This window comes from Macrotis lagotis, chromosome 7, assembly GCF_037893015.1.
Source record: "Macrotis lagotis isolate mMagLag1 chromosome 7, bilby.v1.9.chrom.fasta, whole genome shotgun sequence".
Taxonomy (NCBI): domain Eukaryota; kingdom Metazoa; phylum Chordata; class Mammalia; order Peramelemorphia; family Peramelidae; genus Macrotis; species Macrotis lagotis.
Genome location: NC_133664.1, coordinates 204,985,525 through 205,009,980, shown reverse-complemented (window position 1 = coordinate 205,009,980; position 24,456 = coordinate 204,985,525). Strand labels below are relative to the sequence as shown.

General features: G+C 37.8%; 1 protein-coding gene and 1 non-coding gene across 4 annotated transcripts in view; both read left to right on the top strand.

Annotated features, from left to right (window-relative positions):
- BORCS5 (BLOC-1 related complex subunit 5) overlaps window positions 1-24,456 on the top strand; it is a 133,757-nt gene that overhangs the window by 60,604 nt on the left and 48,697 nt on the right. For all 3 annotated transcript variants that reach the window (XM_074194570.1, XM_074194571.1, XM_074194572.1), the window contains exon 3: window positions 7,301-7,458. In XM_074194570.1, the coding sequence (XP_074050671.1) occupies window positions 7,301-7,458 (158 nt within the window). The remainder of the gene's footprint in view (window positions 1-7,300; window positions 7,459-24,456) is intronic.
- On the top strand, window positions 13,070-13,178 carry LOC141494569 (U6 spliceosomal RNA). Its single transcript, XR_012470481.1, has one exon. It is a non-coding gene; the product is annotated as a U6 spliceosomal RNA (small nuclear RNA).

Below are 24,456 nucleotides of genomic sequence, written 5' to 3'. Positions count from 1 at the left end.
GTTTCCCCTTCTCGATCTATTCTTGAGGTCAGTGGTTTTGTTGATGAGGTATTTCACATTTGCTTCTATTTTTTCTATTTTTTGATTTTGTTTAACTGACTGTTGCTGTCTCGTGGAGTCATTAGGTTCTGTAAACTCCATTATTTTTTGGGGGGGAGGAGTTTTCTTCATTAACCTTTTCCAGTTGGTCAGTTCTACTTTTGAAAGAGCTTTCCATTTGACCAATTGAGGTTTTGAGAGAATTAATTTCTTTTTGCATTTGCTCATTTGAGGATCTGAGAGAATTATTCTCATTTTATAATTGTCCAATTGATGATCTGAGAGATTTATTCTCCTTTTGTGTTTGTCCAATTCTACTTTCTAAGGTTTTGTTTTCTTGTTGCAAGGTATTAATTGTCTCCCCCAAATTTTCCAGTTTACTTTTAAACTACTTCCTTATTTCTTCAAGGAAGTCTTTCTGTGCTGGAGACCAGATTGTCTTCTCCTCAGATGTTCCAGTTCTCTCTGGGTTGGGGTCTTTCCCTTCCAGGAATTTTTCTATGGATCCACCTTTCCACTGACCCTTCTTCATTATGCTAAGACTTTGAGTTGGGTGGGGCTGGTTCACCTGGGCTTAGGATCTCTATAGGCTTTACTGAGTGCAGTTTTTCTGGCTGGCCAGTAGAAGGTGCTGGTTGCCCTCTCTGGGGTGTCTGTGACCCTGGTTGTGAGGTCTTCTCCCTTTGCTTGAGGGAGGGAATTGGAGCTATTTAATTCTTTTGCCTTCAATCAATGGTGGGCTTTACCCTGGCCTGAGGTGATTCCTCAGCTGGGCTGGTTCTTTTGCTCACACACCTGGGCCTGAGGCAGAAGTAATTTGCATTTGTTTGGGAGGAGGCCTCAGTGCAATGGAGGCTTGGGCTCAGAGTTTCTCAGACAGGAGGAGCCTAGGGATGGTGTCCGCAGCTCTCCTGCACTAGACCTCTCCCCCCAGCCCCTTCCCCAAGCTCCAGGGGGACAGCCCCAACACCAGTGCCTCTGCTTTCCCACGGACCCAAGCCCCCTTCGTCCAGCCCCACCACTGATCCAACAGGTCCCGCTCTAGGGCCCTCATTCTCCCGGTTCCGATTCAGCTGTTGATCTGGCTGATCTTCCCTTGGAGCTCAGACTCACCTGCCGGTACTCAGCCAAGGCTGCTGCGGGAGACAAATCCTGAGGTAGATTTTCCTCTCCTGACTTTTCTTTCTGGGTTTCCTGGTTTGGATTTCTTTTTAAGAGGTTTGTGTCATGTGATAGATGGGGAAGAGATCAGGAGACTTTAGAACTGTGCCTGTCTTCTCTCCGCCATCTTGGCTAGAAGTCCAAAATTTTAATTTTTTAAAAAAGGGGAAGATACTAAGCTTTTTCTTCATATGAATACCATCAGCCTCTAGGTACTCCAAGCCCTTGCAGGTATCATACATGGGGAGAAATCAGGCTGCCATGGTCACAGGGTTGTATCTCATTGTCTATCCTGCCAGAGATAGATGCTACCACCTTGTGTCATTTTTAGAATCTGTCATGGCCCAGTGCTGGGTAGAATGGTTTCTCATGCTCCAGCCTGACTTTTAAGCCCCTAGGATGGAGTCAGTATTGCTTCCTTTCTCCAAGACTAAGTCTGACCTCCTACGCAGAACGCTCCTGCAGGCCTTCTGTGAGTGCTGCTGCTGCTGAGGCCTGTTGCTGGGTCTAGGTGGTGTGGGCCCATAGTTGACTTTTGGGGTTCACCTTCCTGCCAATGGCCATTTTCCCCACTTACTACCAGTTAGCCCCCAATGAGGGATCTAGGAATTCCTGATATTTCCATCTCCCACAATTTGCCATTAAGACTGGGAATGTCGGGGGGCATAGCCAAGATGGTGAAGAGAAAGGATCCTTTCTTAGGTGCTCTCTCATAAATCTCATAAGCTAAGGACTCTAACTAAACTTTCAAGAGACAAAACCCACAAAGGGACCCAGTGAGGCAGTTCTCCTACTCAAGGTAACCTAGAAAAGAGCAGAAAGGCTCTGCTCCCTGGGGTTGGAGGGGCAGCCCCCCAGAGGGGTGGCCTGCCAGAGCGAAAGAACTTCAGCCTCCTGGAGGCAGCCCCAAGTTGCTGGGAGTTGCAGCTCATAGCAGCAGGGGAGTCTCCTGAGCTACACCCCAGGGAGCACCAGACACAAAGTGGGGGACCAGCAGGGGTGGGGGGTGGGGACCTCTGCCAGAGAGAGTACGTGGAGCCCAGCCCTCAGGGCATACAGCAAGCCACTTGGTCTTTCTGCAGCCCAGATCCAGGAGCAGAAGTAGGCAGGCCCCCAGGGCATGAGCCCATTGAGCTGAGGGAGGGGAGTGAAGAGAGAGAGAGAGACTGCCTAGCTCTGTCCTCTGTCCCTGGAACAGGACTCTGGGGCTCTGACCACATTCAGATCCTGGTTGCAGTCTAGGTCCCCCCATAGAACAGCAGGGGCCCCCCACCTCAGCCCCTTGGCAGAGGGGACCACATATGGTCATTCACATACCAGGAGGGAGGACAGAGCCTCACACACTGAGACCCTTGTGGGAGTGTCCCAAAAGCTCAAGAAGCACCCCAAAACCAGGCCCAGGCTGGGAAAATGAGCAAGCAGAGAAATAAGAGGAACACCATTGAGAAATATTTTGCAAATGAGCCCAAGAAGGATCAAAATACTCAGGCTGAAGATGAGGAAGCACAAACTCCTGCATCTAAAGACTCCAAGAAAAACAGGAATTGGGCTCAGGCTATGACAGAGCTCAAAAAAGACTTTGAAAATCAACTGAGGTAGTTAGAAGAAAAACTGGGAAAAGAAAGGAGAGAGATGCAGGAAAAACATGAAAATGAAGTCAGCAGCTTAGTCAAGGAAATCCAAAAAAATGCTGAAGAAAATAGCATGCTAAAAACTAGTTTAAGTCAAATGGATAAAACAGTTCAAAAAGTTATTGAGAAGAATGCTTTAAAAAGCAAAATTGGCCAGATGGAAAAGGAGATAAGAAAACTCTCTGAGGAGAACAAATCCTTCAGACATAGAATAGAACTCAGGGAGATTGATGAATTTACCAGAAATCAGGAATCAATACTTCAAAACCAAAAAAAAAATGAAAAATTAAAAGAAAATGTGAAATATCTCATTGAAAAAACAACTGATATGGAAAACAGACTTAGGAAAAATAATTTTAAAATTATTGTAATACCTGAAAGTCATGATCAGGAAAAGAGCCTTGACATCATTTTCAAAGAATTACTATAAGAAAATTGCCCTGATATTCTAGAAGCAAAATAGAAATGGAGAGAATCCACTGATCCCCTCGAGAAAGAGATCCCAAAAAACCAACCCCTAGGAATATTATAGCCAAATTCCAAAACTCCCAAGTTAAAGAGAAAAATATTACAAGCAGCCAGGAGGACACAGTTTAAATACCGTGGAGCTGCAGTCAGGATCTCACAGGACTTAGCAGTAACTACATTGGAAGCTCGTAGGGCTTGGAATATAATATACCAGAAGGCAAAAGAGCTTAGAATGCAGCTAAGAATGTATTACCCAGCAAGGCTGAAAGTCCTCTTCCAGGGAAAAACATGGACTTTCAGTGAACCAGGGGAATTTCAAATGTTCCTTTTGGAATGGCCAGAGCTGAACAGAAGGTTTGATCTTCAGATACAGGACTCCGGTGAAGCATAGAGAGTGGAGGAGAAGGGGAAAATATGAGGGCTGATGATGAACTGCATGTATTCCTGCATAGAAAAATGACACTGATAATACTCATATGAACCTTCTCAGTTAATAGAGCAGGTAGAGGGAGCTTTTATAGTTGAAGCACAGGAGAAAGCTGAATTTGAAGATAAAATATGGTGTAAAAATGGAGTCAATAGAAAACAAGGGAAATGTAATGGGAGAAAGAAAAAGGAGAGGCGGGGGGGAATAGGCCAAGATATTTCATATAATAAGATTTTTCTTTACTACAATGAGCTATTGCAATGATATGGAAGCGGGGAGGGGGAATGAGGAAATCTTTGCTCTCAGCAGAGGTGGCTAGGAGAGGAAACAGCATATATACTCAATGGAGTATAGGCATCTGGAGTAAGAAGTAGTGGGGGAGCAGGGGGAAGGGGTGGGGATGTGAATAAAGGAGGAGAGGATGGACCATGGGGGGAAAGTGGTCAGATATAACACATTTTCTTTTTCACTTCTTGCAAGGGACTGGGATTGCATGGCCTCTCCGGCACCATAGGGCCAGGTGGATGCTGGACCTAAAGGGTGGTCTGGGGGCTCAGGGCCTCTTGGCCCCAGAGCTGGGAATCTGTATGCTGTGCCACTCAGCTACCCTACAGCAGAGTCAGAGTGAAAGGAGAGAGAAAATATAGTACATGGTAGTGGAGAAATACGAAAGGAGGGAGTTGTAAACAATGGAAAAATATGGAAGTAACTTTTGCAATGGACTTGCCATAAAGAATGTGATGCACCCGTGACAGAGTTGTTGGTGTTGGAACAGAGACTGAAGCACATTTTTTATTATTATTTGGGGGGGGGGGTGCAGGGCAAATGGGGCTGGGTGGCCTGCCTGGAGCCGCATAGCAGGGTGATCATTGGTTGTCTGAGCCCAGATTTGGACCCGGGTGCTCCTGGCTCAAGGGCCAATGCTCTGTCTGCCACCCAGCCACTCCTACTATTATTACTATTTTATTTTATTTTGGGTCTTTTCTTTTTCTTTTTTCTTTTTTGGTTTTTGCAGGGTAGTGGGGTTTGGGTGGCTTGCATGTCACACGGCTGGGTGAATGTTGGGTCTGTGAGGCCAGATGTGGGCTCAGGTGCTCATGGCTCCAGGGCTGGTGCTCCATCCATTGCACCACCTGGCCATACCTACAATTATTACTATTATTTTTTTTAATTATAATTTTTTCCTCTCCCCTTTACTTTATCGCTCAAGCAAGTCTATATTTATGGGGGAGGGGGTATTTCTTTTACTCTTAAACAAGAATATTTTATTAATATTAAAAACATTTGTACAAAATGAGAACAAATATTAAAGACTGATTAAAAATAAATAAAAATAAAAAATAAAAAAAAGACTGGGAATGTACAGCTCAGGGTCATCAACCTTCCAAACCTAGAGTTAGACAAAACAAAAAGAGACAAAATCAGCGATTTCTCTGGGCCAGTACTTGTGCTCTATCTGTCTTGTACAAGCAGTAGCTGAGAGGAGAGCATGTCTAGGCCCCAAGATCTGTTGGAGCCCCTCACTGGAATTTCCAGAGAGGGAGACAGAAGGAGTTGAGTTCACAATTCACATTCTGGATATGAAAATGGAAATTCCCTTTAAAAAATTTTTAAACTGATTAGCTCAGATTCTGTATCAAAATTTCAGAAAGGTCTCTAGACTCTTGGGGAGAGTTAAGTATTGCCATTTCAAGTGCCTCCCCCAATGGTTTACCTCAAAGAATACAGCAAAATCCTTTAGAACAATTCTGGTTGACCTTTCAAATCCCAAATTTAAAAAAAAAGAAAAGAAAAAAGAAACAACAGCAAAAAAACAATCCAACCCTCAAATAGTTTCTGCAGTGTATTGGTTATATTGTCCTAAAATTCCATTTTCTCAATGTTAGGGTCTTTCATGTTACCACTCACATTAGTTTGCTGCATCTAGAAACAGTTATTGGACTGAAGACTGCTTTTTCAGAAAAACCAAACATTCACACAACAGGATAACGTCTGTATGTGTGGAAAGGGCCTTCTTTACATTAGCTTTCTTCATACAAAGGCATCACTTCCCTGCTAGAACTGGGTACTGTCTCTTCCTTCTTGTCCTTTTCTGCAAGGGAGAAAGTTGCTTTCATTCCCCCCAAATCCAGCCCCTACTAGTTGATTTGAAGATAAACTAAGTTTTGAAGAAATTTGGAGGTTTAAATCATCAGTTTGCAAGGCTCTGGACAACAAGGTGGTGAGTCTAAAAGATAATTTACTGAAATTATCTTTGAAGTACGTATAATTCATAAGGACAAAGAGTATATTTACATTGGTCTGTCCTTGCTGTAATCTTTCAGTGGTGACGGAGGCCTCATAGTAAATAACCATATACATAGGCAATCACAAGCTCCTCTGAAACCAGAAACCAGTCTGAGATCACCTTTCTCTGCATTGCCCTTCCCCAACTTGTTGCACAACTACACCAGTTGTTCTGAGTTGAGTCTGACCTAGGTCTATGACCTGGTAGTTCATTTCAATATTAGAATGGAAGGAAACACTTTTAGGTAATAGCAAAAGGAAATTTATTTAGCACAAGATGACTCTTTAACAAGGATTTGCATGCAGAGCATCACAAGTGGATTATACTCCCTTCCCTGGGTTGCTGTTGGGGTTCCCTGGCCAAACAGTCATGCATCTGGAGCTTCTTGTGGCTGTTTGTTACTGAGTCTTTAGTTGCCTGAACTAATCAAGTCTCTAGAATGGTTCTCAGACTTTTTAAGGGAAAAACTAGCCTAACCTGCAAAGAGGTTCAGCTTAGGATATTGCTCCTACAACTTTGACTGCCTTGAGAGTCAGGAGTAGGAAGATGATGATCGTCCTGTACTTTGTCAGTCCAAAGTTGGAATGTCATGGTCAACTCCAGGCACTACTTTTTAGAAACATTGATAAACTAGAGAGGGTCGCAAAAAGGACATCCAGGGTGGTGGAAGGACCTTGAATACATGTCATATGAAGAATGGTTGAAGAACTGGAGATGTTTAGCCTGGCAAAGAGAAGACTTGGGGAGATGTCTCTTTGTTGCAAATATTTAAAAGCCTTTCACATGGAAGAAAGATTAGGCTTCTTCTTTTTGGTCTCAAAGTACAGAATTGGGGAAGGAACACTGGGTGGAAGTTGAAAGAGGCAAGGAATCCAGAACTGTTCACAGGTGAAATAGTCTACTTCCCTCCTTGGAAGTCTTTAACCCTTCGTGATTTTGTTACATTGAGGATGCTGAGGTCCATTTTTACACTCCCAGAAATTCTGTGATGAAATTTTAGGAGTGTTTTTAAATTTTTTACTAATTTTTTTAAATCGTCATCATCATCATCATCTCTTGTATTATTATACAACTTATTGTACAATTCATTCCTTGTTTAGTCCAGGTAACCATTTTATTATTAAAAATTCAGTTAAAAGCAAGAAACAAACAAATCCTCAACTGCCAAAACTTTTGGGTTTGAGTCCAGAGGTTACTGAGTTAACTGATAGTAGAAGCAATAATAAATGACACCTGATCATGAAATTGTTGATACAATTCATTCTCCCCCCCCCCTTTTTTTTAAAGGGCTTTTGAGTGGTCAGACATCTCCCACAAATACCAAATTGGAGAAGCTAGACTCTCAACAAGTTCTTCAGTTATGTCTCCGATATCAAGATCACCTTCATCAGTGTGCAGAAGCCGTTTCCTTTGATCAGAATGCTTTGGTCAAACGAATCAAAGAGGTAAATTGTACATCCTTCCCCTTATCTTCCTCCTTTAAAGTAAAATTGCTGATTCATTTTGTTTGTGGTCCACTTTGAATTTTGGGTCTTTTTCTTTGGTACCCATATAACCATTGATTTTTGAGCTCCATGACTGATATTTGTTTTTCTTTACAAGAATTTCATCAGGTTTTTGATAGATCATTTTCCTGTATACATTCAGTGTATATATAGTAGAATGGCACAGTGGACATAGCACAGAATTGGGAGTCAGAAGACTTGAGTTATAGTCTTGCCTCTGCCTGGTTACTATGTAATTGGGGCAAGTCAGTTTTCTCATTTGTAAAATGAGATAGTTAGAATATGGTGATGTCCATATAAAATGCTAGGCCTAGAGTCAGGAAAAACTGAGTTCAAATTTGGCCTCAGATTAGCAATGTGACATTGGCCAAGTTACTTCACCCTGTTTGCCTCAATTCTTCATTTGTAAAATGAACTGGAGAAGGAAATGGCCAACTACTCCAAGATCTTTGCCAGGAAAATCTCAAATGGGGTCATGAAGAGTTGTACACAACTAAAACAACTGAGCAACAATTGTTAGGAAAATTGTTTTGATCCAGGATGGAACTCAATCCACAAGTTTCATGGACCCCCCATGGGTGCACAAATAACACTTTGAGAATTGCTAATCTAGCTATTATTAGCTGTTTGTTTATATACAACTGGGTAGGAAGTTCTTTAAAGTCAATACTTACTTCCCTTTATCCTTCTTTATATTCCCTATGACAGCTGACACAGTTCTTTACTCACTATAAGCACTCCATTTATGCTTGTTGGTACCTAGATTTGTAGGAGTTATCACTGCTATCGGTCAGAAGCAAAATTTACTAATTGAGGATCAGTTACAAGTCAATTTAAAATATCTTCATGATTTTAAACATTTTTAACAAATGAGATATTACAAAATTAGATTTATCCTTGATATATGTCTTCTCCCTACCTTACCTTTTTAGTAGCATCCTTAATTTCATAAAGTGAACTATTTGTATATTCTTATATGTTTTTTAATCTAAGTCATGGATTAAAATACCCAATAATATTTGTCCCACTGGGGACCATTCATGATGTCCTCCTCAGTTAATAGACTAACATTGATAATTATTTTCAGCCATCAAGCATTCACTTAATCCCTAAGATAATTTAGACAAGTGGTTCTTAACCTCTAGTGCATGAATTTTTTTTAAAAAAAGTTATTCAGCATAAATGATTTCTTTTGTAAGCTTACATATTTTTCCTACATGGAGCCACATTTAGATACTTTTGAGAGTTTAAAGAGGCCTGGTCTAGCTAAGGTCTATATGTTCTGCATGTTTTGACTAAGTGTTCAGTGAGATATATACTATGAGTATATTTTATGCATACAAATTTCATATTTTAGAAGAAAACATAGAGCTATCATTGAAATTTTTTCCTTGTTCCCCAGTGTGAATTTAGAGTCAATATTCCCCCTGTATCAACAAACTGATTCACATCATTAACTTTTACAAAGAGATATTTTCTAAGGGAGAGTAGCAAGGACAGAAACACAATATCCTTCTCAGAATTCTTGGATATACTCTCCCTTAAGTGCAAGAGAGTGATTTTTTTCCTTGCAAAAAAGGGAAATTGGCATAGGATGCTACTATATATATCTTGTATTTATTAACATGTGAACATGTTGTTATCCCCTTAGAAACTCCAGAGGTCAGGAACTGTCTTATTTTTTGTTTTTGTTTTCTTATCCTTAGAGAATAAAAAAATATAAGAATAATATAAGAATAATTTTAATAAACTCAATTCTTGTGGATTGATTAATTTTTACCTCAAAAGCTACATTTGAATGTTTAGAAAGCTTGAAGAATCCCAAACTCATGTTTCCTTACAGTAGTGCAGGAAACCTGATGTGCTCTTTATGTTTTGACTAAATATCCAGGCAGAAAATTTCAATACTAGCTCTTTGTTTTCTTCTAAAATATGAAATGTGAAATATATAGGTTTCAAATACACATCCTTTTTTTGTATGAAATAGACTAGCCTTCCTTTGTTTTGCTCCAAAATTTGTCTTATTAGAGTCTTAACTTTAAGCCTGCAAACCTTTATGAAGTGTCATGAGCGAGAGGTAGTAGTGCTGAACTTGGAGTCAGGAAAACCTGAATTCAAATCCAGCTTCATACACCTATATCTGTGTGACCTTTAGCAAGCCATTGAACCTCTGTCCATTTCAGTTTCTTTAATCTATAAAATGAAGGTAATAATACCACCTATCTTCTAGAATTGTTGTGTGGATAAAATGAAATAATATTTCTAAAGTGCTTTATAGACCTTAAAGCACATATAAATACTGATTTCTATTTATTACTACTACTACTACTACTACTACTACTACTACTACTACTACTACTACTACTACTACTACTACTACTACTACTACTACAATGTATACTAAAATACCTCCAAGGAGCTTAATAGTTGGTAAACTGTAAAACAGTTACAAGTAGCTAAAATATAAACTAGAACATACTAAATATATGAAGGAAGTACAAGCAAAGTCTAAGGTATAATTTGAGGAAAGGTAATGCTGGGTGTATTCACTTTATTATTCATTTCCATGGCATGAATACTTCTTTGGACAGTATTACATTTGTTACAGGTCATGAGCATAAGCTATCCTGCCTATTTCTGGCTATCTGTGTGTGCCAACTCAGAGCTTGGCCGCTTTGGGAATGATAAAGCTTTTGGCCACTTCTGGCCAACCATGTGTGAAATATTGCAGGTATGATAAACTATTCTCTTATTGGCTACCCAGTAGGAAGAGCCACTGACTTAATGGACCTTTAAAAAGGCATGACAGTGCTGTTAATCTCTTCTCTTCCCATGTGATGATTAAGTGTGTCAGGAAGATTCCAGTTCCTTCCCCAGTAGGGTGGGGAGGGAGGCTCAACCTTGGTTAAACAATTACTGTTCCCAAGTGGCAGCTAAAGCATTGGGCCTCTGGATGTCTCTTTTGTTCTGTCTTTCTTTGCATGATCCTAGATGAATGGATAGTAATTCTGGGATGGATATTTCCAGTTTTGGAAGAAACTTCATGAGTTGAAGGTGTTGGAGATTTGGGGTCTTTTAGTTAGTTCCAACTAACTGGTGTTAGATGGAGTTTCTGCATCAGAGAGTATATCATCAAGAGAATGAACTCATTTCCTGGTCTGGTTTATCAGAAGACATCTACCTGGAGGAGGACAATGCATTGTAAAATACTTATGCATCAATCTCACAAATTTTGTTATTGTGGTCTTTGATACTTTATAGTATCTTAGCTTCATGTTTATGATCAACTTCAAAGATGCCAACATCATCATCTATTAAGTAGCAGTTTTATTTTACATGTAACATTCATCTTTTCATAAAGTTGATTGATAATGACAGTGTTTGACTGTTCTTAGTATGTAATCGAACTATACAATCTTTTGCCACAGTGAGACTTTAAAGTCATATTTTAAACAATTCTTAGTTACTAGACACCAAAGAGAATATGCAAATGTGGAACAAATACTGAATTTGCACATCCTCAGGTAGGGAGAATAAGTGTGCTCTGGCTAGCACCTTCAAATAGTCATCTTTCATATGCACATTCAACAAAATCAAGTGTAATGAGACACATAGAGTATAAAGAGAGGAAGAAGAAAAAAGAAAGCAGAAATTACAAAACCGAAACGTAATTAGTATTCAAAACAGCATCAATGTGAAAAACTTCAGTAAGAGAGAAAAGGAAAACAAAATAGGATAAAAAGGAAATAAAGAGAACAAATCTGAGTATCAAAATTATAAAATTCAATATGAAATAGATATATCAAGAAATAGATATATCAAAACCAGGAAACTAATTCAGCTCCAAACTAAAAGAGCGAAAGGGAAAATGAAGTAAAAGAAAGAATTGAAAAAGAAAACAAAAAAAAATTTCTACATATACTATTTCTGATCTTGGACCACTAACAAAGGAAAATTCTGCTTTAAAAATCAAGAAGAAAGAAATAAAGGAGAACTTAAACTCCCAAGTAGAGGAAATGTAAGAACTAAAAAATAATTTGTTTTTCCTGTGATGAGCCTCTCTACTTGTAATTATGGCTGAAGCTGAAGGTGATTATATTAAATATAGGTGGAGTTGTTCCTCCTTTCAGGTAATTTCTCCAGTAGACATCCTAACCTATACTCCAAATTTGGGGAGAATAGAGGAGGTTGGTTCCTTAAAACTGTTTCAGGAAATGGGACAATAGGGAGGAAATGAGCCTCAGGCTACTAAAGCTTCTACCTCTGAGAGAAACCACTCTAGCTCCCTACTTGCCAAAATTGCTTGCTCTGGAGGCGCCTCACCACCCTGCTTTTCCCTTTTTCTCTCTGGAGTTATCCCCTTACAACCAGTGCTGAGTCATATGTGGCCAATCTACAAGTGCCTAGAAATTTCATCATCCCAAAGTGCCCAAGCTGTGAGCTAACACAGTAAGTTGACTAGAGAAGCTACCAGGGCAGCTCTGCACATGCCCTTTTATTATTCATTACTGAAATTTAGAAGAGTCTAAAATTAGTTTTGTTTGGTGAATTTTGTTAACACTTCTTGAAAAAAGTCAGGTTGTCCTGCATTGTTGCAAAAACCAGGATTGGAAGTCATTTCTGAAATAGCTCTGGGAAGGCAAAGAAAGCTTACATTGTTTTAGAGTTTTTCCCCTCATGATGATTTATTTTTCCTGTTTTCTTATGTATAAGCAAACTCCTGAAATGCATATATAAAGAGCATATACCTGTTTCTTCTCATTCTAAAACTGTGTTGAAATTAGTCACTTCCAGAATGAACAGAGCAGATAGAATAGCTTTGATCAAACATGAGCTCACTCCATTTTTCCAGATGTTTCCTGGCAATTTGGTTAAAGAGGTGCAAGGAAGTAACTTAATGCTACATGTGTTGAAAAGTGGAGGAAATGAATTACCAAAGAAGATATATATTAATAGAAATTCAATATGTGGACAAATAAAAGCACATAAAATTATAGTGCCTGAGTTCAGATTTAACAGAAATATGACTGTAATAATTACTAATGCAAAATAAAGACTCAAAAGTGTTAGATAAGCTTTTTTGTGATTAAAATGCTCCTGAGGGAGTCCCATATTAGTATTTTCAAGTATGTGAATTTAAATTTTTATTCCCATCACAGTCTACTGACAGTGATAATTAGTTTTCATGGATGTTCTGATATGCCCAGTCAACTAGCAGGTGTTTATTGAACACCTCCCTAGCACCTGGCATTGTGAAGAAGAAAGGAATAAGACAAAAATCTCTACCCCGGTGGGGCAAGATTAACATATGAAGCAAATAAAAAAGATTTTCTATAGTATTTATCCTGTTTGTGGTTTGTTTATAACCCTGGATATTGATTTCTCCATTAGATTGTGAGCTCCTCAAGGGCAGGCACTGCCCTTTTCCTCTCTTATGAACACAGTGTCTGGCATTGTAAGGATTAGAGATTTGAAGACTGAAGAAATTAATCTGATTTTTTGACCATCTTGGAGGATTGGTTCATATAACTTGTTATCCATATTAGTTCCAGTGTTTGTTTCAGCAGCACATATACTAAAACTGGAATGATACAGAGAAGATTAGCATGGCCCCTATGCAAATTCATGAAGCATTCCTTAGTAATTCCACATACATCTATTAAGCTTTCTCCCTTCCTAGTGGCCATATAACATAACATACTCCTATATTGTTCCTGATAGTAGTTTAAAAGTACATTTATAGAATCAACTATATATATATATATACATATATATATATATATATATATATAAAATCAAGAATGGCCAAAGAATGAATGTTTTGATTAACTGATTATTATACCTAGTGTGGATAATAATATTCAAATTGGCTACTTTCAGAATGTTAGATTATGAAGTATCCTGTTTTTCTATCAGCAAAATGACAGGAGTCTCAATTTAGTATAATCTTGTTCTTACCTCTCTTACCTTAATGGATTTTTTGCAAAAAAACAAAGCAAAAATGAGAATGCAGTTTTTTTTATCCAGAAGATACTTCCAGTTACTATAATGTTTAACTTTGTATATGTAAAATATCATTGTATAGTAATGGACAAATTTTATGTTTTTGTGGGTTTAATCTGGATGATCAGATTCTATTTTAAATTCTGAATATATCAAAATTTCCATATATATCTTGCAGCAGGAATATCTACAGATTACTTACAAACAAAATTTCCTTTAAGTGTGATTTGTTTTCTATAGGTAGGGAAAAAGTTTCCTGAAACAAAATACTCCTTGGTGAGTAACAGGACTTTCTTCATACTTGAAGGAGATTCTCCTGAACCATAGCAGGGGAAGCTTAAGTGATTCCATGTCTGTGAAATCACTAAAGTTGTTGTTACAGTCCATTGCTGTGACATCAGGCAATAAACTAATTGATTCCAGTGTTATCGGTGTATTGATTTTAACTTTAAAGGCAGGTAGGTGACTCAGGATAGAATGCTGAACCTGAGTTCATATATAGCCTCAGACACTTACTAACTGTGTGATGACCCTGGGCAAGTCACTTAACTTTTGTTTGTCCCAGTTTTCTCAGCCATAAAAATAGGAATAATAATATCCCCTACCTCACAGGGTTGTTGTGAGGATCAAATAAGATCATATTTATAAAAGTTTTCCGAGAATCAACCTAGCTAACTATGTAGAGTTACATCACTATTGTAGTAGACTGACTTATTCAGTGACAGTTTTTTTCCTATGAAAGTTCCTGAAACAAAAACAAATAAAAGATGAATCTAAATCTTGTGTGACTACCCTCACCCCTTTTTATTTTTACAGTGAGAGTAGTGAGTAAAAGAGAGAGAGAGAGAGAGAGAGAGAGAGAGAGAGAGAGAGAGAGAGAGCGCAAGTGAGCATAGAGGCATGGGGGTTCTAAGAAATACACAATTTTTGAACCAGATTTAAATTTTGTTGATATTAGATCCTTATCCAGTGATAAGCAATTAGATATAAATAGTGCTGGAAGAAGTGAATCATATCAAACTTGACATTCTTGTTATAAACAGAATCAAAAGAAAGAATAAAATTTCTGCTAATTGGGGCATATGGTACCCAGAGGATGCAAAAAAGGAAATCTGTGGAGTGGCTTTTATCGTATACTGAAAGGAGACAAGGAACATTATTTCATGGCATATTGAATCATCATGTACTCTTGACAAGTATTTGCAAAAAGTCACATGAAAACAATTGCATTTTATTTACTAAGATGAATTGCTGAGGTTGAAATTGTAGAGAAATTCTATGAAGAATTTTAGAAGACTCCTTTCAAATTAATTCAGCAGACACTCTGATAACTTGATGACTTTACTGCAAAGCTTTAAAAAAAAGGTGATGATAGGGAGAAATATATATGAAAGCTTGATTCAGGAAGAAGGAATAATCCAAAGTTTACTTATGGGATTTATGGTTAAGATGGCAATAAAACAAGTCATGGAGAAACCCAACTCTTGTACATAATCCCCAGCAACTATCTGAAAAAGGCCCCAGGAAGCCTAATGATAAACCTGGGGGGAAATAAAAGTAAACTTCCTTATTCAGTTTACAACTTCATAGAAAAATAGAAGCTATCAGAAGCTGGCAGAACACAATTGTTCTAGAAGCCAGTGAGAGATCAGGTAAATGGACCACAAGATGTAGATCTCTGCTAGGGAAGCTAACAGAAGCCATATCAATTAAACCTAAACCCTTCAAGTGATTGACTGGGTGGTGGGTAAGGGTTTCATAAACCAGCACAATCTGTATTTCTAAGAGATCTAAGACTATATCTTGGCTCTTGTTTGTCAGAACAAGAGTGGAAGACAGAGCCAATCCCTATAGCACCACTCATTTGATGAGTGGACCAACAAAAGACTTGAGACAAAACTCAGGGATTGAGGTATCTAGGCATTGGTAGTGACATGCAGATTACAGAGGGGAAAAAAGGGATAGGAGCAAGCAGAACTTCCTGAACTGTCAGACAATGTAAGAAGAAACTAGACCAAATCTCAAATATGAAAATATGAGTTAAACCATTGAAAATAACAAATACAGGAAAGAAATATGGGTTAAAAGAAATCCAAGAGATAAACCCAGAAGAGAGCAAATTCACAACAACTTTAGAGGTGGGGAAATGGCTTGGTCACAAGGACTAGAAGTGACTAGAAGTAAAGTTAAAAAATTAAATAATGTTAGAAGTTAGGAGGAAAAAAAAGAATAAATACCTTTAAGCAAAAGGTAGAAAATCGTACCCACCAGTAGTTTCCCTTAAAAATAGAAGGAAGGAAAAAATGCTCTATGACTTCTGAGTATAATAAGAAATATTAGAAGAAAGTCAAAAGACTAAAAAATTAAAAGAATATTATTTAACTGTTAAAAAAAACTAACCTGTAACCATTTTCAAGTAGATTCATGAGCAAATGATTTGAACACAGTTCTCAAAGGAAGAAATCTAAGCCCAAATAATAAATGGCTCCAAATCACTACTGACATGAAAAATGTAAGTTAAAGTTACTTTGAAGTTCCACTTCATACCTGTCCAATAGCAAAACGGACAAAAAAAAGGAAATGACAAGTGTTGGAGAGATTCTGGGAAAATAGGTACATTAATGCACTGGTGGTGAAGCTGTAAATTATTCTATTCATTCTAGAAAGCCATTTTGAATTATGCTTAGAATGTTTACAAAATGGCACATTGATCCAGCAATATAACTACTAGGTCTATACTACCAAAGAGATCAAAGAAAAAGGAAAAGTAAATGTACAATAATATGGCAGCTCTTTCTATAGTAGTAAAGAACTGGAAACTAGGTACTGTTATTGAGTCATTTTACTTGTGACTGGTTCTGTGTGACCCTACTTGAGGTTTTCTTGGTAGATAGAGATACTGGAGTAGTTTGCCATTTCCTTCTCTATTTTTCAGAATTAGGAAACTGAGGCAGACAGTGTTAAGTGATTTGTCCAGAGTCAAAAAAGCTAGTAAAGTCTGGGAAGATGAGTCTTCTTGATTCCAAGTTCAATGTCTATGCACCTAGTTAATCATAAACTAAAATGATGTCTGTCAATTACAGAATGGTTGACAAATTGTGGTTTTTGAATATAATGACATGCTCCATTCTTGTACTGTAAGAAATTACAAAAGGTTTTAAAAAACATATTTCAGTGTATGAAATGATGCAAGCATTTAAAGAGGCAGAACTGAGAAAACAATTCAGTCAGTGACAGCAACATTGTAAAGGCAAACAACTTTGGACAACTTCAATCAGTGATTTCAGAGTGCCAATAAGAAAGCATGCTATATACTTCCTTGACTTTCTGTTGCTCTGTATGAATTTTGTTACTATTTTTCCTAACTCTGTAAAATGTTATTTGGTAGTTTAATTGGTGTGACACTAAATAAGCAATTTAATTTGGGTAGAATTGTCATTTTTATTATATTAGCTTGACCTAACCATGAGCAATTGATATTTTCCCATATGCTTAGAACTGACTTTATTTGTGTTAAAAGTATTTTGTAATTGTGTTCATACAATTTCTAGGTTTGTCTTGGGAGGTAGATTCCTAAGTATTTTTTGTTGTCTACAGTGAGTTTAAATGGAATTTCTCTTTCTATTTCTTGCCCTTGGGCTTTGTTGTTCATATACTTACATATACATATATATATTATATGTATAATATATATATATATATATGCTGATGATTTATTTTATATCCTGATTAATTTGTTAATTGTTTTAAGTAGTTTTTCTTCTAGGGTTCTCTAAGTATATATCATATCATCTGCAAAGAGTGAAAGTTTTGCTTCCTCATTGCCAATTCTAATTCCTTCCATTTTTTTCTTCTCTTATTGTTTCATCTAACATTTCTAATACTATATTAATAGTTATGGTGATAATGGGCATCCTTTTTTCACCCTGATCTTATTGGAAATGCTCTTTGTGTATCCTCATTACATATAATATTTGTTGATGGCTTTAGTTAGATACTGCTTATTATTTTAAGGAAAACTCCATTTATTCCTATACTCCCTAGTGTTTTTAATAGAAATAGATGTTGTATTTTGGGTTTTTCCCCTTTTTTTAAAAAAAATGTGAGAATTGACAGAGAATGAAAAAGAACAATGGAATTACCTTCCCTCAAAATCAAGAAGAAAGAAAGGAAAAGAAAATCATTAATGAATTTTCAGAAAATTCACAGAAGAGAACAGAAATGAAGTCAGAAGAAATACAAACAAGCAAGACAACTTTCTTTCCCTCTCCCCTATACATTTATTTTTAGCCTTTATTTTTTAAAATTTGATTTTCAAATTCTTTCTCCTGCCCCAACACCTCTTGATATACAAACAGTATGGTATTAATTATACATGTGAAGTCATGTAAAATGTTTCCATATTGATCATGTTGCAAACAAAAAGCAGCCAACGAAACAATAAAAAACAAAAAAGTTTAAAAAATATTTTAAAAACTATGTTTCAGTCTGTACTCTTGAGTTCAACAGTTCTTTCTGAAGGTAGATAACATTTTTTCATTCTGAGTTCTTTGGAACTGTCTTGATTAGTGTAACTAGGTTTTTCACAGTGATCATTGCTACAGTATTGCTATTATTGTGTACAGTTTTCTCCTGGTTCTGCTCACTTCACTTTGTATCGGTTTATATAAATCTTTCTTTTTTTTTAGGTTTTTGCAAAGCAAATGGGGTTAAGTGGCTTGCCCAAGGCCACACAGCTAGGTAATTAAGTGTCTGAGATCGGATTTGAACTCAAGTACTCCTGACTCCAGGGCTGGTGCTTTATCCACTGCGCCACCTAGCCATCCCCTATATAAATCTTCCTAGGTTTTATGTACAGTCCTGTTTTTCTGTTTTCCTTTGTGTATCAAAACACTTATTTGTTGTTTGTTAAGTTCAGAATTTAAAAAAAAAATTAAAAATTTTAAATAAACTTGGAAAACAGGTTGAGGAGATGAGAGAAGATAATTACAAGTCATTGAACTCCTCCCTGAAAGCTATAACTAAATTTTAAAAAATATGGGTACCATATTTCAAGTAGTCATAAAAGAAAGTTGACAAACTGGATCACTTTGAACTTGAATTCAGCACTGGATGAAAATCTTTTCTGAGCCATTTTTGGGCAGAATGTGATAAAGGGTCATCTAATATACTGGCCACAAATGTGAAACAATGAGCTCAAAGACAAGTGGGAAAAATCAGGAAATGCACATCAAAAAAATCTACAACCACTGTATAAGAATTATACCCTTAAAGAAATCCCAAATTGAGGATGTGGGAAAACTGGGACTTCTTGCACTCTTTTTTAAAATTTTTTAAATTTATTTATCCTTATTTTTGTATAAATGATGTTTTTTTATACATTACTAAAATATTCTTATTTAAGAGTAAACATAATACCCCTTCCCCCAAAAAATATAGACCTGTATGGTTAATAAAGTAAAGAGAAAAAATTAAAATTAATAATAATAATAATAATAATAATAGGGGCAGCCAGGTGGCGCAGTAGACGGAGCACCAGCCCTGGAGCCAGGAGCACCTGAGCCCAAATCCGGCCCCAAACACCCAACAATCACCCAGCTGTGTGAGCCCGGGAAAGCCACCCCAATTCCATTGCCCTGCAAAAACAAAACAAATAATAATAATAGTAGTAGTAGTAGTAGTAGTAGTAGTAGTAGTAGTAGTAGTAGGCAGCTAGGTGGCGCAGCGGACAGAGCACTGGCCCTGGAGCCAGGAGCACCGGGGTCCAAATCTAGCCTCAGACACCCAACTATCACCCAGCTGAGTGACCCTGGGCATGCCACCCAACCCTACTTGCCCTGCAAACCCTCCTCCCAATAAAGATGATGATGATGATGATGATGATAAATGTGTTTCAGTCTGTGTTCCAACACCTCCAGTTTTGTTGCAGGTAGATCACATTCTTTATAATAAGTCCATCACAAAAACTACTTATATATTTTTCCACTGTTGCCATTGCTGATCGCATCTCCCTCCATTTGTACTTCCCCACTACCATATATTATATTTTCTCTCTCCTTTCACTCCGTTCCTCTTCTTAAATGTGCTGTAGGGTAGCTGAGTGGCACAGCAGACATATCCCCAGCCCTGGGGCCAAGAGGCCCCGAGCCCTCATACCACCCCTTAGGACCAGCACTGACCTGGCCCTGTGGTCCCAGACAGGTCATCTAATCCCAGCCCCTTGCAAGAAGTAAAAAAGAAAATGTGTTATATCTGACCACTCTCCCCACCACAGTCCACCCTCTCCTCCATCACTCACATCCCCTCCTTCCCCCATCCCCCTTCTCTCCTTCTTACTCTAGGTGTCTATACCCCATTGAGTATATATGCTGTGTCCTCTCCTAGCCACCTCTGATGAGAGTGAACTTTCCCTCATTCCCCTTTGCCTTCCCCCCCTTCCATATCATTTCAATAGCTCATTGAAATAAAAAAAATCTTATTATATGAAATATCTTAGTCTTTTCCACCTCTCCTTTCTCTTACTCCCATTACATTTCCCTTTTAGCATTGACTCCATTTTTACAATACATTATATCTTCAAATTCAGCTCTTAATTGTGCTTCATCTAAATGAGAAGGTTCATATGAGTATTATCAGTATCATTTTTCTATGCAGAAATACATATAGTTCATCATCAAGTCCCTCATATTTTACCCTTTTCCTCCACTCTCTATGCTATACTTGAGTCCTATATTTGAAAATCAAACTTTCTGTTTAGCTCTGGCCATTTCAACAGGACCATTTGAAATTTCCCTGGTTCATTGAAGGTTCATCTTTTTCCCTGGAAGAGGATGTTCAGTTTTGCTGGATAGTTGATTCTCGGTTGCATTCCAAGCTCTTTTGCCTTCTAGAATATTATTTCTAAGCCCTACAAGCTTTTAATGTAGCTGCTGCTAAGTCCTGTGTGATTCTGACTGCAGCTCCATGATATTTGAATTGTGTCCTTCTGGCTGCTTGTAATATTTTCTCTTTGACTTGGGAGTTCTGGAACTTGACTATTATATTCCTGGGAGTTGTATTTTTTTGGATCTCTTTCTGTGGGAGATTGGTGGAGTCTCTCAATTACTATTTTGCCCTCTTCTTCTAGGATATCTGGGTAATTTTCCTGTAGGAATTCTTTAAAAATGATGTCAAGGCTCTTTTCCTGATCATGACTTTCAGGCATCCCAATAATTTTTAAATGATCTTTCCTGAATCTGTTTTCCAGATGAGTTGTTTTTTCAATGAGATGTTTCATGTTTTCTTCTAATTTTTCATTCTTTTGGTTTTGAAGTATTGTGTCTTGACTTCTTGTAAAGTCAACAGCTTCCTTTAGCTCCATTCTAGATCTGAAGGATTTGTTTTCCTCAGAGAGCTTTCTTCTCTCTTTTTCCATCTGGCCAATTCTGCTTTTTAAAGCATTCTTCTCCTCAATAACTTTTTGAACTGTTTTATCCATTTGTCCTAAGCTGGTTTCTAACATGCTGTTTTCTTCAGAATTTTTTTGGATCTCTCTGACTAAACTGCTGACTTCTTTTTCATGTTTTTTCCTGCATCTCTCTCATTTCTTTTCCCAATTTTTCTTCTAACTCCCTCACTTGATTTTCAAAATATTTTTTGAGCTCTGTCATAGCCTGAACCCAATTTGTGTTTTTCTTGCAGTCTTTAGATGCAGGAGCCTCATCTTCAGATTGAGTATTTTGATCCTTCTTGGGATCATAGACAATGTATTTCTCAATGGTGTTCCTCTTTTTTTCTCTGTTTACTCATTTCCCCAGCCTGTGCCTGGTCTTGGTGCTTCCTGAGTTTTTGAGTATTATTAGGACACCTCCCTCCCCACAAGGATCTCAGTGTGTGAAGCTCTGTCTTCCCTCCTGGTCTGTGAATGACCACAAGTGTACCCCTCTGCCATGGGGCTGAGGTGCGGGGGGGGGGGGGGGGCTGTTGTTCTATGGGAGGCCTAGACTGTGATCAGGATCTGAATGTGGTCAGAACCCTAGAGTCCTGTTCCAGGTACAGAGGACAGACCTTAGTAATCTCTCTCCATTCCTCCCCCCCCCTCCCCCACCTAGGCTGAGTACTCAAGACTCAGTTGCCTGGGGGCTCCTGCTTACCAACTCCACCTGCTTCCAGTTCCTGGATCTGGGCTGCACACTGCTTGCTGATGGCCCTGAGGGCTGAGTTTCATGAGTTTGCTCTGGAAGAGCCCCCCCCCATCTTCCAAGTTGTGCCTGGTGCTCCCTGGGGTGTAGATCAGGAAACTGCCCCCACTGCCTCCAGAGTGGTTCCCAAGTGCCCTGGGGCTGCATCCAGGAGGCTGAGGTTCCTTGGCTCTAGCGGGTCACCCCTGTAACCCCATGGAGCAGAGCCTTTCTGCTATTTTCAGGTTACCTTGGGCTGGACAATTGCCTCACTAGATTCCTCTGTGGGTTCTGCCTCTTGAAAATTTAGTTAGAATCCTTATTTTATAAGTTTTGAAATATTAGAAAGAGAGAGCACCTAAGAGAGGATCTTCTCCTGTAGCCATCTTGCCTCTACCCCCACCCATTAATGCACTCTTAGTGAAGTTGTGAACTGATCCAACCATTCTGGATTATTAGAATTATTCTGGACCATTAGAATTATAGAACTGCTTACCCTTTGATCCAACAATACCAAAAAGATTATAAAAAAGTGAAAAGGAGCCATATGTTTAGAAATATTTATAGCAGCTCTTTTGGAAATTGAGGGAATACCCATCAACTAGGGGATGACTAAACAAATTGTGGTATTTGAATGTAATACAATATTATTGTTCTGTAAGAAATGATGAGCAAGCTAATTTCATAAAAATCTGAAAAAGATCTATATGAACTGATGCTGTGTGAAGTGAATTGAACAAGAAGAACATTGTACACAATTTACAGCAACATTGTATAATGATCATCTGTGATAGACCTAGCTATTCTCAGCAATACAATGATCCAAGATAATTCCAAAAAACTTGTACATGAAAATAGCATCTATATCCAGAGAAAGAAATATGGAGACCAAATGCAGATCAAAGCACACGATTTTTACTTTTTTTTTAGGTTTTTGCAAGGCAAATGGAGTTAAGTGACTTGCCCAAGGCCACACAGCTAGGTAATTATTAAGTGTCTGAGGCCAGATTTGAACTCAGGTACTCCTGACTCCAGGGCTGGTGCTCTATCCATTGCGCCACCAAGCCACCCCTATTTTTATATTTAAAATTTTTTTTTCCTTTCCCATGGTTTTTCCCTTTTGTTTTGATTTTTCTTTCATAACATGACTAATATGGAAATATGTTTAACATGATTGTATATGTATATCTTCTTTTAAATTGCTTGCTGTTTTAGAGAGAGAGGGTAGGAAAGGAAGGTACAGAAAAAAATTGGAGCTCAAAATCTTACAAAAATGAATGTTGAAAAACTATCTTGATGTATATAATTGAAATAATAAAATACTATTAAAAATCCCAATTCACAAACACCCAGGAATATCATGGTTGAATTTCAGAAGTTCCCAGTTAAAGAAAACATGTTACAGCCAGAAAGAAAAAAAATCAACTATTAAGGAAGACCAAGGAAGGTAGAACGTGCCCAAATTATGAAGAGGTTTAAAGCAATGAAGGCCCGAATGAAAGTACTTATATGAATGGAGACATCAAGATATATATGAAAGATGTGGTAAAACTAGAAATAACAGGATTTGGCAACATAACTGATATTTGGAGTGAATATTAGTGAGGAGTTGAGGATGATACCAGGCTTGGAAGAGGGGAGAGTTTTGGGGGAACAGATAATAAAATCTATTTTGAGTATTTTAAATTTGAGATATTTATAGATCATGCAGTTTGAGATATCCAAAAGCAGGTGGTGTTTGTAACTGGAGCTCAGGAGAGAGGATAGGGCCAGATATATAGATCTGGAAATAATCTGTATAGACATGATAATTAAATCCATGGAAGTTTATGAGATTCCTCATTGAGACAGTATAGAGTGAAAAGAGAAGGGGACCCAGGATAGAACCCTAGGAATGCTTGTAGTTAATGGACATGGATGAAGAATCTTCAGAGAAGACTGAAGAGGGATTAGAGAGATAGGAAGAAAAACAGGGAAGAGCAGTGTCATGAAACCCTAGAAAGGAGAGTGTACTCAGGGAGAGAGTGGTCCGTAGTATCAAATGCTTCATAGTGTCAAATGCTCCAGAGATGTCAAGATAGATGAAGTCTGAGAAAAAGCTGTAAGACTCTGACAGTGAAAAGGTTATTGGCAGCTTTGGAGAAGGTAGTTTTAGTTGAATTATGAGGTTGAAAGCCTAATTCTAGAGTATATATCAGAAAATGAGAATAGAAATTAGAGATCTTGAGTGGAAAGAAATTTACAGAATGATGGTAGGATGGTAGATTTTGTTGGGGGGGTTTTTTTGGGGGGGTGTTATTTTTTCTTTGTTTTAATGATAGTAGAAACAAGGGCATGTTTGTGAGAACCCAGAAAGGAATCAGATAGGGAGAGACAGATAAAAGAACTAGTGGAGATAATAGTGGGAAATGTTTTCCAGGCAAACTCTTTGGGGAAAACACAATAGCTCTCTGCTCAGGGATTTCATAGATGGCTTTCAAACATTTTATAGCATCAGTGCAATTCATTCACAAAGGCAAGATGGTCATTTAGTAAGAGAAGTTCTAAATAATAAATATATTTTAGCACATGCTTAATAAATATTTATTGATATACATAAAAGGGATTATGACTATAACAAACCAGTCATTGTAGAATATTTTGACACTTAAAATTTAGTTGATCTAGATTATATTTTATAGAGAATCACATTCAGGACTAGGATTAAGATTCATAACCTGTATATATATATATATATCAAGATTAATAAACTATTATAATCTATGTGTGCATTCAT